Below are 15,671 nucleotides of genomic sequence, written 5' to 3'. Positions count from 1 at the left end.
ATGCTGATGTAGGAAATCCACAACTGCTGCATCCCTAATAGGTGTCAGGGAGTCTTGATTGCTCCCTCCCGGTTGCTGTCACTGCTGCTGCGGCCCAGGGGGATCCAGAGGGGCGCAGAGTTCTTTTTAAAATGTTTTAAAATGTTCCTTTTCCTTTTCCTTTTATTTTTTGTATATGCGGGGACGGGGATGGGGGTGGGATGGATGTTTAGTTGGGAATTTGTTTGATTTTAATGGATTTGTAATTTTTATAGTTTTTCATTTGTATTGTTTTTTGTTTTCTGGGTTTTTTTATTGTTTTAAGGTCTTATTTTGTTCTTAAGGGGATGGCCAGGGCTGCCGGGGAGTGGGTCCCAGCCAACAAAATGGCTGGGGTATGTTCCACAGAGGGGGATGCGCTGGGACAACCGATCTCAGTGATCACGGGTAGGAGGAGGAGTTACGCTAAGACCAGACCATGTCATTACAGAGGAGGCAGGTTTAGTCGTTGTCTGAGGACTATCCCTGCCTCCGGGTCTGGTCCTGTCCGGACGGATACTAGAATCAGCAAGGGATACCCACATAGCCTGAAGGTGCTGCTGTGCAATGCCAGGTCAATGATTCATAAGACCACTGCCATCCATGACTTGATCATGGATGGAGGATTTGACCTGGCTTGTGTAACAGAGACTTGGTTAGATGAAGCAGATGGGCCTGTTCTTGCTGCTGCTTGTCCACCAGGTTTCTCTTACGCACAGCAACCCAGGCCTTGTGGGCGGGGAGGGGGGGTTGCAGTGATTTTTAGGAAGTCATTAGTTTGCACCAGGCGTCCTATTAGGAAGACCCAGTTCTCTGAGTGCATGTTCTGGAAGTTGGGCAATAGGGGCAGTACAGGATTCCTTTTGGTGCACCGACCTCCCCGCTGCACCAAGGATTCCCTGCCCGAGCTGCTTCAGGTTGTGGCGGATGTTCTCCTGGAGACACCTAGTTTGGTTGTCCTAGGGGATTTTAATATCCATGCCGACACGACCTTACAAGGGGCCGCTGGGGACTTCGTGGAAAGCATGGCCTCCATGGGGCTGTCCCTGAATAAGTTTGGCCCAACCCATAGCCGCGGACATGCCTTGGACCTGGTGTTTACCTCCATGGATGTTGGTGTTCTGACACTAAGTAAAAGCGAAACAAAAGAAGTGCCATGGTCAGACCACTTCCTGGTGCAACTTGACTTCTCCGCGACCCTTCCCCTCTGCAGGGAGGTGGGACCGATTCGGATGGTCCGCCCCCGCCACTTAATGGATCCAAATGGTTTCCAGAGAGCGGTAGGGGATGCTTTATCCCATGTTGATGGCCTTTCAGCTGATTCCCTGGTGGCCCGCTGGAATGTGGAGTTAACCAGGGCTATTGACTGTTTGGCTCCGAAGCGCCCTCTCCGATTGCATGGAGCCCGGACAGCCCCGTGGTTTTCCACGGATCTGAGGGCAATGAAACAATCGTTGAGACGGCTAGAGCGCCGGTGGCGGATGACCCATTCTGAAGCTGACCGGACACAGGTTAGAGCTCAGTGTCGAGCCTACCAAGTGGCGATAGCGACGGCGAAGAAGACTTTCTTCGCCGCCTCTATTGCATCTGCAGAAAACAGCAGCAGGAGACTTTTTCAGGTGGTCCGCAATTTAGCGGAACCACCTGCTACATCGGGGCCCAGTACGGGCCACATGATCTCCTGCAATGATTTTGCAAAGTTTTTTGCAGATAAAGTCGCTCAGATTCGGGAAGAGGTAGACGCCACCGTGGGAGCAGGGCCGGGGCGGGAGAGTGCTAGAGTCCTGTCTAGTCAAATTGCGTGGAATCAATTCCAATCTGTTACCTCCGAGGATGTGGACAGGCTGCTTGGACGAGTGAAACCAACCACCTGTCTCCTTGATCCTTGCCCATCCTGGCTTATAAAAGCTAGCCGGGAAGGGCTGGGCGATGGGCTTCGTGGGGTGGTGAATGCTTCCCTCCGTGAGGGAGCCTTCCCAGACCCGCTGAAAGAGGCGGTTATTAAACCGCTTCTTAAAAAACCATCTTTAGATGCGGCCACGATGGCCAACTATCGCCCAGTCTCAAATCTTCCATTCTTGGGCAAGGTGATTGAGCGAGTGGTTGCTGAACAACTCCAGGCACGCCTGGAAGAAGCGGACCATTTGGATCCCTTCCAATCGGGATTCAGGCCTCATCATGGGACTGAAACTGCCTTGGTCGCACTGGTTGATGATCTCCGGCGGGCTAGGGACAAAGGTGAGAGCTGTTTCCTAGTTCTGCTGGATCTCTCAGCGGCGTTTGATACCATCGACCATAACATCCTTCTGGACCGTCTTGAGGGGCTGGGAGCTGGGGGCACTGTCATACAGTGGTTCCGCTCCTTCCTCCTGGGCCGTGTTCAGAAAGTGGTGGTGGGGGATGAGTGTTCAGACCCCTGGGCTCTCACTTGTGGGGTGCCTCAGGGTTCTGTCCTCTCCCCCATGCTTTTCAACATCTACATGCAGCCGCTGGGAGAGATCATCAGGGAGTTTGGGCTGGGTGTTCATCAGTATGCAGATGATACCCAGCTCTACCTTTCTTTCAAATCAGAACCAGTGAAGGCGGTGACAGTCCTGTGTGAGTGTCTGGAGGCGGTTGGAGGATGGATGGCGGCAAACAGATTGAGATTGAATCCTGACAAGACAGAAGTACTGTTTCTGGGGGACAGGAGGCGGGCAGGTGTGGGGGATTCCCTGGTCCTGAATGGGGTAACCGTGCCCCTGAAGGACCAGGTGCGCAGCCTGGGAGTCATTTTGGACTCACAGCTGTCCATGGAGGCACAGGTTAAATCCGTGTCCAGGGCAGCTGTGTACCAGCTCCATCTGGTACGTAGGCTGAGACCCTATCTGCCCGCGGACTGCCTTGCCAGAGTGGTGCATGCTCTGGTTATCTCCCGCTTGGACTACTGCAATGCGCTCTACGTGGGGCTACCTTTGAAGGTGACCCGGAAACTACAACTAATCCAGAATGCAGCAGCCAGACTGGTGACTGGGAGCGGCCGCCGAGACCATATAACACCGGTCTTGAAAGACCTACATTGGCTCCCAGTACGTTTCCGAGCACAATTCAAAGTGTTGGTGCTGACCTTTAAAGCCCTAAACGACCTCGGTCCAGTATACCTGAAGGAGCGTCTCCACCTCCATCGTTCTACCCGGACACTGAGGTCCAGCACCGAGGGCCTTCTGGCGGTTCCCTCACTGCGAGAAGCCAAGTTACAGGGAACCAGGCAGAGGGCCTTCTCGGTAGTGGCGCCCTCCCTGTGGAACGCCCTCCCACCAGATGTCAAAGAGAACAACAACTACCAGACTTTTAGAAGACATCTGAAGGCAGCCCTGTTTAGGGAAGCTTTTAATGTTTGATGTAACATAGTATTTTAATATTCTTTTGGAAGCCGCCCAGAGTGGCTGGGGAAACCCAGCCAGATGGGCGGGGTATAAATAATAAATTATTATTATTATTATTGATAACAAAACAAGCATAGTTAATTAAAAGGAAGATTTATTGCAAAGAAACAACAACATTCATTGGAGTGGTGAGCACAGACATCTGTCCATTAATCTAAGATATCGCTCCTAAGGCGAGTGTTTCCGGCGAGGCCAGAAACAGCCAAACTTCCTCTTGTGACGTGTTCTGTCTTGAAGACCCCCCATATGCCTAGACCTAGGGGAGAAGGGGTCAGCTCCCACCTCTTTCTTATTCTCTGAGAGTTTACTTCCATGCTCTTTCCCACTTCCTAAGCTGGTTTCATTTCTAACTCCTGCATTTTGCTCTTCGCTAGCATGCTGGCTCTCTAATAGGTTTTTATCATTTGGCATTCCTACGGGTGGGGGAGTTGGCTCACGGCTATAATCCTCTTGTTTTGTAGTTAACCCTCTCTCCTCCTGGCTCCTCTCTTGACTGGGAACTAGCTGCAAACTTCTCCTGGGGTCTGGCTCATTCATGACACCCAGCTTCTGCTTAAGAAATAACAAAGGAAAACCATCACTTTCCGAGACGGTCTCTTCCAGTGTTAGAGAAGCAGGAGCAGTTTCTACCTCCATCTTCCTCACCTTCTCTCCCTGGGCTTAAGGATATTGTGCATTAGCAGCAGGTGGAAAGGAGGAGGAGGAGGAGCAGGAATGCTGGTTGACAGAGGGAACCAACCATGCCAGTTTTGATTCTGAATCCAAGGCAGGAGAAGTAAGCCTGGTCCCCTTCCGGTCCATTTGGGACTTCCATCAGCCCAAGCCAGCGTGGTCATTAGCCAGGGATGAGGGAAACTGTAGTCCAACAACATCTGGAAGATCCTAGGTTGACCACTCCTAGTTTAAGTGCAGGTTGGATACTTATTACAGAAGTAAAGAGAGAATTCTAGCAGTCCTATTCAACTGTGGCATCAGTCCAGAATACACCAGCTTTTGGTCATGGATTCAAATACCAAGGTTGTATTCAACATAGCGTTAAGATTTATTGTTGTGCAATGGAATTATTTTCCTTCTCAGTTGCCCCCCTAAATTTTGGGCTCCCCCCTCCCAATCCTCCAGAGCATTTGGGGATAGCATAGGTCATGGGCTGGAGAAGAGAGGAAGATAATCCTCTTGCACCAGCACAAAAAATGTAGTTGAATATTACCCAAAGTTATAAATATAGAAATGAATGCTAAAACACAGGCCATGTTTCTACAGCTGTGACCTGTTTAGCGGAGTTTTATGAATTGGTCCTTCAGATAATTTTGATTAGTTTACTATATAGAGTTCCATTTTCACTGTCTTCTCAATGTGCTAACATTTGCAAATGAGTTCAAAATATTTTGATACGTTTTGATCTTGGATCTGAATTAAGACCAAATGATGTCTAGTATGTACCTAATTAAGGCTTGCATTTGGAGGAAGGATTCAATTTTGCTTTTAAGGGGTAATTTATAGCTATCAAGTGCCTGTTCCATTAAAATATTAAGATAATATTCTGGAATCGTTAAAATAAAATATGTGTTTTTCTTTTTAAAAGAGAATGACAGCTTGCAATTATTATGTTCTGCTGTAAAAATAAAAAATACTTGAAGTTGAAAGTGCTTCGGAAAAACAGTGACTTGTATTGGTGTTGTCACCTTCATAAGTCACGGGCGGTCTTTATCAAATTTTTTTAAAAGAACGTTATTGATTTGCTTAGGAGAAAATGTATTTAAGAAGTGCCCCAGTGGTGTAGTTCTGCTTATTATGAAAACACTAAATAGCTGAGGGGCATTAAAATAGTATTTGAGGGGGAAAGGAATCTATTTTTAACAAATTAGCTTTGAACCATTTGTCCAGAGAATCCATGTTTTCAATCTATGCCACCGTTTGGGATGTAATTGAAAACCAGCTCTCTATCATGCTTAAGTCGCCCCCAGTGTAGTATGATTCACTGTAGGGTGCATGAGTATTGGGGAACTTGTAAGAAGTGTCAACTGGAATGTTATTAAGTGAAACCACAGGGGTCGGGACATGGTTGTTAATGAGTAGCACTCCTTCCTGTGTAAGCATTGGCTGAAGCCATGATCCTGAGCATCTTTAGTCTCACTGGGACTCCTTTGCAAGTTAATGGATGTAGGGCTAAAGTAGTTATTCAAATGGAAGCGTTATCACTTTACCCAGTTGTTGGTAGAAAGTCAAGGTGGAGAGTGGAGCGGGGTGGGGTGGGGACGAAAGAATGGCTTGGATCAAAATGTAAATGTATCTGCTGGGAATAGATTTTCAATTTCTGTAAATGGTGTGCAAAGCTCTGTTACTGGAACACGCTGCATTATTTTCTGTACACCGTGATCAATAAGCAGGAATTGATTATTTAGGGAGCACATCTATAATGGCATAGAAATAATGGGGACCTAGCAGAATAAACACAGGGTTGCATTTTAAAATGTGCTTGGGCAGAGAATGTACGGTACTGGGAATGCACTCAGCTTCATTAGGAGGAAAATAAATGGGCCCAAGCTGGGTATAGAAGCAAACTGAGGATCATCCCAGGGGGATGCCATTAGAAATATTTTATGAAGGCAAAGCCAACCTACAATGAAATGGCCAATTAAAAGTCGAATGAAGTCCGGCCCAATAAAAATATCTTTAGCAAGCTATGGAAAGAGCGTTGATGGGTTTTTAGGGGAAAGGAGTTCTGTAGCAGCCAATCAGAATTGGATGCATGGATGGAATAAGTAAACAAGCATTGGATGATACTAGCACTAATCCATTGCTAGGGCAAGGATTAGTGCTAGTATTCAACATTCCCCTCCTCTCCTCCCCCAAATGTGCTCCAGTGTGTTGGAAGAACCCCCCATAACAAATTTAGGGGGCTCACAAGGAGAGGGGAGAGGGAGAACCTTCTGTTGTGCAAGGAGAAATCTTTGCACCAAAGAACAATTTGCTTAGTGCTACATTCTCAGCTTATTTGAGATACAGAAATAGAATGCAGGGAAAGAAAGAGTGTCTTGTGTTGTTTGAGATCTGGATCACTTAGAGTTTGTAGAGTGAAGCTACAGTGGTACCTTGGGTTAAGAACTTAATTTGTTCTGGAGGTCTGTTCTTAACCTGAAACTGTTCTTAACCTGAGGTGCCACTTTAGCTAATGGGGCCTCCTGCTGCCGCCGCACTGCCGCCGCACTATTTCTGTTCTCATCTGGAAGCAAAGTTCTTAACCCAAGGTACTATTTCTGGGTTAGCGGAGTCTGTAACCTGAAGCGTCTGTAACCCAAGGTGCCACTGTAGTGCCTTGAATTGTATTCAGAAAAATGGAGACACATTTCAGATGTTGGGGTTGTGGTGTAGCGTGTTCCTGATAGCCTACCCATACAAGGAAGTGCGACGTTCTGTTTTGATATGATGAAGTTCCTGAGCAGTCACAACTTTTTCAATTAAATATTTAGAGGCAGAGAAACTGATTGAAATACTCATTCAGGGCATAATAGGATAATAGAAAGAATACAGTCAGAAACACATGTGGACTAGGAAGAGAAATTCTGGTGCTCCTCCCATGAAAAAAAATGAGTAATGGGTGTTAGGGTATGAGACTAACAAGCAATTACCTAAGTGAGAACTCAGATTTAATTTCATCTCATCTGTCTGCCTATAAAATTGGGAAGAACTGCGGAAGTGCACATTCATGGTGTGTTGCGATTTTCTCTCAGCATATGCCACTGGACATGATGGGGCCAGTGACAGATCTCATTTCTTTAGCCACAACTCTCTCTCCCTTTCATGCTTGCTGTCATTTTATAAAGACAATATATTCTTTTTTTTATTATTTTGTACAGTGGATGCTCAGGTTGCAAACGGAATCTGTGCCGGATGCACATTCGCAACCCGCAGCATTCACAACGCACAGCGGCGGCATGTATGCGCATGCGCGGGTTGCGATTCGGTGCTTCTGCTGAAAGCGCGATTTAGTGCTTCTGTGCATGCGCAACCCCTGAAACCCAGAGGTAACCCGTTCTGGTACTTCTGGGTTTTGGCGGGTGCGTAACCCCCCCAAAAATGCAACCTGAAGCGGCTGTAACCCAAGGTATGACTGTATGGGGTTGGGATGTTTTGCACACCCAAGAAATTGTTCCCCGTGCATTTGGAATAGTGTCCCTATGTGCATAGAAGCATGCCGGGTGGTTTGTTTGTCTCCCCCTTCTAAGTTTAAGGAGAATGAAAGCTGAGGGGAAGATGAAACAGGCCGTTTCATAGAAATAGCATGGCTGAGCAGGAGTGCAATGATTATTTCATACCTGTGAGTGGAGAAAACAACAGGCTGCCAAGAATCCCTAAAAACAAGCACAAAAAAAATGTGACAGTAGCACCCTAAGCAAAGGAAAGGGAGCAGGTTTGAAGTGATAACTATGGAGATAACTTCCAGGTGCTTTGAACAGGTGAGTTCATCAGAAACGGAACCACATTTTGTCTCGGGCTTTAAGATCTTGAAGGTTTTCAGGGTAAGTCTAAGCCAAAATACCCTCCCTGTTTCCAGAGGCGAAAACAGGGAGAGGAAAGGAGGGACCCCCAGTGTCAACCGCCATTTCCCCCAGAATGCCCTTGTGGATGATGCTATATGATGAAGCAAGGTCGCTGATTGCAGCTTTGTGAAGGGAAAATGGCAAACAGTGACTGATAGCTGCTGCTGGGGAAACAGGCATTACGAGCAAGCAATAGCAGAAAGGTAGATTAAAACAGATGATTCATTTATTTCAGAATTTATAAACTACTCTACATTCAGAGAATACCTTGGCAGTGTTCAGAAATAGATTGTAAAATGGAATGCAGATGTATCACAGAACAGTACTAAAACCAGCAGGAATTAAAAGCTGAAGAAATGAAATAACAGTTACTTGGGAATGCTTGGAGCAACCTTGTTTTCTGCTGCTCCAGAGGGTAGGACATTAGGACGAATTTTTTGGTGGTAAGAGCTGTTTGATAATGTAATGGACTGCCTCAGAAGGTAGTAGGCTATTCTTCACTGGGTTTTTAAAAAAACAAATTGGATGGCCATCTTTCAGCAATTCTTTAGCTGTGATTTCTTTTCCAACTCTTCAATTTTATGATGGGCCCAAAGTTCGAACTTTTGGCCACCTTCATTCTGAGTATGTTTATGGGTTAGCATTTTTACCCTCATTCCAAGACGGCCGGTTCTAAATAAAGTTAGATATATATATAGCTACTTATTTATGTTCCCAGTAGTTTCTTCTTAGTGTTAGAACTAGTATTATTGCCAACTTTCAGTCGAAAAAACTTCACCTGATCGTTAACTGCAAAAATATTTCTTTGAAGCTCGAGAAGGTGATGAATAAAAACTAGTAGGTGGCTCATAATTTGTAATGTGCTCACCAAATAATGAGCCCAGTAATATAAACTCAGGTGGAAGTTCACTGTTGTGATATATTTTAAAATTATGCTTGTTTTTGTTTCATTTTTGCACATGCAGCTGGGAAATGTGGTGTGCATAAGGTAAAAAAGGTAAAGGACCCCTGGATGGTTAAGTCCAGTCAAAGGAGACTATGGGGTTGCGGCGCTCATCTTGCTTTCAGGCTGAGGGAACTGGCGTTGTCCACAGGCAGCTTTTGGGTCATGTGGCCAGCATGACTAAACTGCTTCTGGCACAATGGGACACCGTGATGGAAGCCAGAGTGCATGGAAATGCTGTTTACCTTCCTGTCGCAGCAGTACCTATTTATCTACTTGCACTGGTGTGCTTTCGAAATGCTAGGTTGGCAGGAGCTGGAACAGAGCAACGGGAGCTCACTCCATCATGGGGATTCAAACCACCGACCTTCCAATCAACAAGCCCAAGAGGCTCAGTGCTTTAGACGACACATGCCACCTGTGTGCATCAAAACATCAGAAGAGTCCTGTTAGGTCACTGCAATGAACCATCTAGTCCAGCATCCTATTCTCACATTGCCCAACCAGATGCCTGTGGAAAACCGTCAAGCAAGACCCAAGCACAAGAGCACTTTCCCCTCCTGTGGTTTCCAGGAACTGGTGTTTGGAAAAGTACTGCCTCTGATCATGGAAGCCGTGCATAGCCATCATGACTAGTAGCCATTGATAGCCCTCCATGACTTTGTGCAATCTTCTTTTAAAGCCATTTAGGCTTGTGGCCATCACTGCCACCTTTGAGAAGGAGTCCATTAGTTTAACTGTGTGTGTGTGAAGTACATAATTTCATCTGACCAAAGGTGCATGCATATTCCCAATAAGACTTTTTCATTTCCTTCCCACAGTAAAGGGATATGTCAAAGCTGGCTGGATCAAAGCCAGAGCTCATAGTACATTAGATAATTCTGACACCTGCAAGATTCGAGTTACAAGCTGACCCATTTCAAGTTTCAGCAGTGTCACTTAGAATGACTTCTGTGAAACTGCTCTGGGGAAACTGATGTGAGGTTCCCTATACTGTGGGGATGTCATTATGATGACACCCCCCACAGTATAGAGAGACCACCCTGGAAACGTACCTCGACGTTCCCATGTGGGCAGAACTGTCAAAGGGTGTAGTGCTGAAATGTGAAGAATTTTGTATTTCTCTTAGTGCTCTTTCTCTGTTTCCCTTGAAATCTGCTCTGTTGTTTGCTGCTTTTAAGAGAATTGAGAGGACATACTACCCAAAGGTCTATTAGAGCACTAGGTGAAGGTAAAAGTAAAAGGTAAAGGACCCCTGGACGGTTAAGTCCAGTCAAAGGTGACTATGGGGTGTGGTGCTCATCTTGCTTTCAGGCCGAGGGAGCCAGCATTTGTCCACAGACAGCTATCTGGGTCATGTGGCCAACATGACTAAACTGCTTCTGGCACAACGGAACACTGTGCCAGAAACCAGAGCGCACGGAAACGCCATTTACCTTCCCACCACTGCGGTACCTGTTTATCTACTTTTGAACTGCTAGGTTTACAGAAGCTGGGACAGAGCAACAGGAGCTCACCCCATTGTGCAGATTCAAACCACTGACCTTCTGATCAGCAAACCCAAGAAGCTCAGTGGTTTAGACCACAGCACCGCCCACTTAACAGACTCTCAAAGGAGCCCCAAACACACTTGGATGCATATTTTCTGTACATTAAGATTGCCTTCTCATTTTCTTATTTTCTTTTACAACAGAAAGGAGATGCAAAAGTGATTCAACCTATTCTCCTTCAGTTTCCAACCGCAAAGGTCCATAGAATCCTGTGCTGTTGGCTGACAGTTCAGTTAAGTGAACTCCCCTGTGTCTCAGTATGTCTCTCGTTTCCTTCCTCTTGGGGTTTGCTTTCATCTTGTTGTGCATGTCCCCACTCCGCTTTCTCTTGAAAGGCGATCAGGAGCGTGTCTGTTCCTGCAGGATGAGTCAGAGTGCACCACCACCAACTTCTAATGGCTTCAATTATTAACTAGACAGCAAAGGAAAAGAGGAAAGCAATTGACAGCATGACGCAGACAATGCAGGCTAAGTTGTTTAAATCAACTGTAGGCATGCTCTAATTTTGCCCCTTATTAATTCCCTGCCAGGAAACCACTGGCCTCAACCTTCTTCAGTCATAAGTCGGTCCAAACCTTTGCACAGACAACAAACTGAATGCAACGCTTTTGTCTCATTACTGAAACCTCAGCTATGTCATGTATTTCCTGCTAGAAAAGAAAAGAAATAGCAACTCACTAATTGAGAATATTGTGGTCACTGCTGAACTAGGTTATCCTCTGAAGAATTTGCTTCTTCTGTACCAGTCCGGCATTCACATTTAACAATAATGCAATGTTGGTGCACACAAACATTGATGGCGATACAACTGAGTTCCAACTGTGTCACAAAATGAATATTAGAAAACATATTATTTGGAAGCAAATGATGCGAAGAAAAGAAGGAACATCTAACCGGCTTTCTCAGGTAAAAGAAAATGTTTGCCCATTAATCATCTTGATTCACACCACTTCTTTCTTTTTTGGGTTTTCTTTTATGCCTGCTCTTTGTATGTGCCTCCTACACTGGAGGGATAAGGAAAGAAAAACAAATGAGGAAACGTTTCCTAATTGCCAAAACAGAAAGCAACAACAACCCAGAAGAACAAATTAAGAATGCTAGGGGATAGATATTGGCAAGTATCTGTTGTTAGTAGATAGCTATCTTGACAATGGAGGAGAACTGCTTTCAAACATGCCAAACAACACTTGAGCCAAGGATACAATTAACCAGTGCCATTCCTACCTAACTGGCATGGGGGTGAATTTGCCACATCCCCAGTCCCCTCCAAAGAAGACTCTCTTGGTTTTGCCCTGGGGATAGGCTTGGGGAGCGTCAGGTGTCTGAAGTGAGCCAATCAATGGGAGGAGCAGAGCTGGTTTGCTCCTCCTCAGATTGTCCAGTCTGCTCTTCGCTACTCTCTCCCTCCCTCAATATGCAGTATGGACTTGGGCTAGTCATCTTTTTAAGGGAGCTGAGTAGGAATTTCTAGGGGAGCCCTTTGACTGGCCCTGGACTCTCCTTTTTTGCCTACTTTATACTCTTGTAAATATTGTGTTGTTTTTGTTAAGTTTAATTGGGACTTAGTCCACCCAGAAAGACAGGTTATGAGTTACAGGGTAATCAAATGATACAATATTGGGTTAAGGGCCCTCTTGGTCACCATATGCTTTCTTGAGTTCATTGGGGTGAACCCTGAGCTGGTGAGGCTTGTTGACTTCACATATCCAAGGTACTTGGAGTAAGGAGGAGGGTTTCCTTCCAATCCTTTTCTCCGACACCACCGCTGATGCCTACAAACAGGCCCATGATTACGGAGGTTCTTCAACTCTCCAAATTCGGAAGCTTCACTGCCCAGAATATATTTTGATTTGCTTAATCAGGTTATGTGTTTCTGTAGACCCTCAAAGTCGTTAAGATTCAATCATCCAAAGATTGTGTGCTGAGTCTTTTTTTCCGAATGCTAATGCCTATTTCTTAAGCGTAAGTATGTGTCAAGTATGGGAGTTCCCCTCTTCCTCCTAATAGCTCAAACACAGATCGGCCTCCCTCTGCCAGGCCTCCCTCTGCCAGGATCAGAGTAGCTCACTCTGACTCCCCCCCCCCATTTCTGCAGCAAGAAGTGCGCCAACAGAATGTCCCGCCTCCCCTGAGTCTCTTTTGCTCTCTGACATGCTCATATGTCCGAGATCGGGGGGTCCCCTGATCCCCCCCACTCTCTATTGATATACCAGTTGCTCCCTCCCTTCTGGTTGCCAAACAACCATCTCAAAGCTGGGCAGCTCTGTGGCTTTCTGTCTCTCTGTTTCGGGAAATGTTGGAAGTGAGGGGGGAGAATAGTCCCCCTCCTCTTCTGTTAGAAGTTGATCTCCCTGTCCTCTCAGTCCTTGTCTTCAGAGTATACTCTGTCAGTATGGATCCATTTTACTCCATTTCCACCTGTCTACTTATGCAAGCATGGGCACACACAGAGAGAGAGACTCAAGCCTGGCAACAGTGGTCAACTGGATCGGGCACTGGTCAAGGGCCTAGGAGCTTGGAAGGGTCCCTCACAAGCCCAAACCATTCACATTATCATTCACCAACGTCTCCACCAGCCCCCTAAATGCTTTTCAGTGGTGGGCAGCAGTGCCATTTTGTATGGGAGCCAGGCTCATTCCCCATCTGTGGTGATAACTCCTCATTTTTAAAAAGTGCATGCACTGGGGCATTGCATTTTGGGTAACTTAAGATGGCGTAGGGAGCTGAGCATTCATTCACAACTGAAGCATGTCCTGAGGTCCAGAAGAAGGTGAGTGCTGCTGCCTAGGCCTGACCTCACAGCTGGCACTCTGCCAAGGCTACCCCCAAGTCTGGTGCCAGCCCAGTGCAGACTTGGATCTAGACCTGCTCTTTCATGAATGGAAGGGCTCCTTCAATCTGAACAAGGGTCTTTGGTCCAGTAGAGGTTCTGATAATGGAAGAAGCAGATGACAATTTCCATCTATTCCTTCTCCAGGTCCCCAGCATCATGTTCTGAAATGTCAACCAGGCACCCGGAACAAATTTTCAGAAGGCACAATGGGCTGTAAGCAGAAATTGAGGGGGAAACCCCTTTCTCACTTCCGCCACCTGGAAATCTTTGGGAACAATGATCCATTCACAGTACTGTAGTGTGCTCAAGTGGAAAATATCTACTAGTAATGCCAATATGAATATTCCTTGCTTGAGGGTAAAGATTGGTGCTCAGCTACATGGAAAATACATGTGGAACTTTTTGCTGTCCACAGTATACAATAGAAGCTATGCATGTTTTCCACACAAAGACTGAAATCTCCAGCATCCATCATCTCCCATATCCATATTGACTGAGCAATGTGCAGGATCCCTGTCAATTTGTGGACATTCTCCACCATAGTGTGAATGTGCACCATCATCTGTATTTACAGGCAGCTTCCAGAAAACTCACAGTAACTCATCTTTGTCTGTCAGCTGCAAAAATAATTATTTTAGAAGCTGCCAATGCTTGATTTGCACTATAATTGTAAATGGGGGGGGGGGGTTGCTGCTGATTTGAAGAAAAAAATGCCCCTGACAAGGTTACATTAGTCATGAACTCTCTAGTTTTAGAAGCCCAAACCTTTAATCATCCTGCAACTGCTGAAAAGGAAATTTGGAATGACTGCCATTCTGCATTTATTCAAATCGGCCACTCTGCTATGCTCTCAGAAGAGATTTTCACAGCTATAGTGTCCATCAAAGCGAATTAGGGATTTTTTTTGGGGGGGGGAATGTCTTTTAATGCAAGAAATGCCAGATATAACAAAGAAATCAGCTTTATTGGTGCCATCACCTAATCACATTCTATTGCTAAGATACCTGGCAGATATGCAGCCAGCAGAAATATCAGCCAATGAAGCCAGCTTCGACATTTCCCACTGAACGTTGGCTTGTATGCTATGATGATGGGTAGAGCTGAACAGCAGTGTGCACTTAAGAAAAAGCTGATTATCAACTCTAACAAATGATAGAGCTAACTGTGCATGGTTGCAGCAGTGCAGACAATTGGCTATCCAAGGCTAAGACCACATCTGCTGGCACTGGCTGTACAGCTCATGATTGGCACCTGCCCTGAGTTCCTTTTATATTGCTTGTTGGCAATTGTTTTTCACTCTCCTCTTGCTCTTCACAGGCTGCTGCCCCGCATACAGTGGTACCTTGGTTCTCAAACTTAATCTGTTCTGGAAGTCCATTCCAAAACCAAAGCATTCCAAAGCCAAGGCGTGCTTTCCTATAGAGAGTCATGCAAAACGGATTGATCCGTTCCAGACTTTTAAAAACAACCCCTAAAACAGCAAGTTAACATGAATTTTACTATGTAACGAGACCACTGAGCCGTAAAATGAAAGCAGTAATCAATGTACCATGCCATAAAATAAATAAGACAGTATTGTAGATTATAAAATAAAATAAAAAAATCTTACCTGCACTGATGATAGTCATTGTTTGGATGGTGGGCTTTTATCCATTTCCGCAGTCACACAATCAATCAATCAATCAATCAGTAGCTGAAGTGGGTTCCACACAGTCTCAAAAACAAATTAACCAAAAAAGCCTCAAAAACAAAAACGCCAAGTACAGTAGTACCTTGTTCTTGTACTTCTAATTGGTGCAGGTGCCCCGGAAACAATAGCCGACAGCTGCATTGGTCGTTCAACTTCTGAAAAACATTCAAAAACCAGAGCACTTACTTCAGGGTTTTCAACGTTTGGGAACCAAAGCATTTGAGAACCAAGGTACCACTGTACGTAGGTACCATCCCACACCCTTCAGGCTATGAGGGAGACATTTTCCATAGCCCAGGAGTGTCTCACCCAGTGGGGTAGAATTGTACCAATAAACCGCTTCCAGTGTCAAGGGGCTGACAGGTCGATCAGGTCATTCCCAGGTCAGAAAGGGAGATGCGAGGCTAATGTGCAGTTAGTTTCTTTATTAAGGGAAGGAAAATAAATACCAAACATACTGAAGCTAAACAGGTGTAAGTATGTCCAGTCCCTGGATGGGAGATTACCATGCGCCCCATAGAAGAAAAGCAAGGTATAAATATATAAACATATATATAATATATAAACATATAAACATATATATGTAGCTCAACAACCCCACAGAATGCAGGGGGGAAACGCCATGCATGTTAAAGGTAGAAGACTGATAGATACAGATGATATAGCTGTAG

The 15,671-nt window shown here is 45.5% G+C and overlaps 1 protein-coding gene across 1 annotated transcript in view; it reads left to right on the top strand.

Moving 5' to 3' along the window:
- Nucleotides 1-948: 948 nt before the first annotated feature.
- Nucleotides 949-15,671, top strand: part of LOC308458131 (uncharacterized protein) — a 59,497-nt gene continuing 44,774 nt past the window's right edge. The window contains exon 1 of the mRNA XM_080972867.1: nt 949-1,956. Within this exon, the coding sequence (XP_080828993.1) occupies nt 1,044-1,956 (913 nt within the window). The 5' untranslated portion in view covers nt 949-1,043. The remainder of the gene's footprint in view (nt 1,957-15,671) is intronic.

The sequence above is a fragment of the Podarcis pityusensis genome, assembly GCF_964106645.2.
Source record: "Podarcis pityusensis genome assembly, chromosome: 1".
Classification (NCBI taxonomy): domain Eukaryota; kingdom Metazoa; phylum Chordata; class Lepidosauria; order Squamata; family Lacertidae; genus Podarcis; species Podarcis pityusensis.
This window is presented reverse-complemented; position numbering and strand designations above follow the sequence as displayed.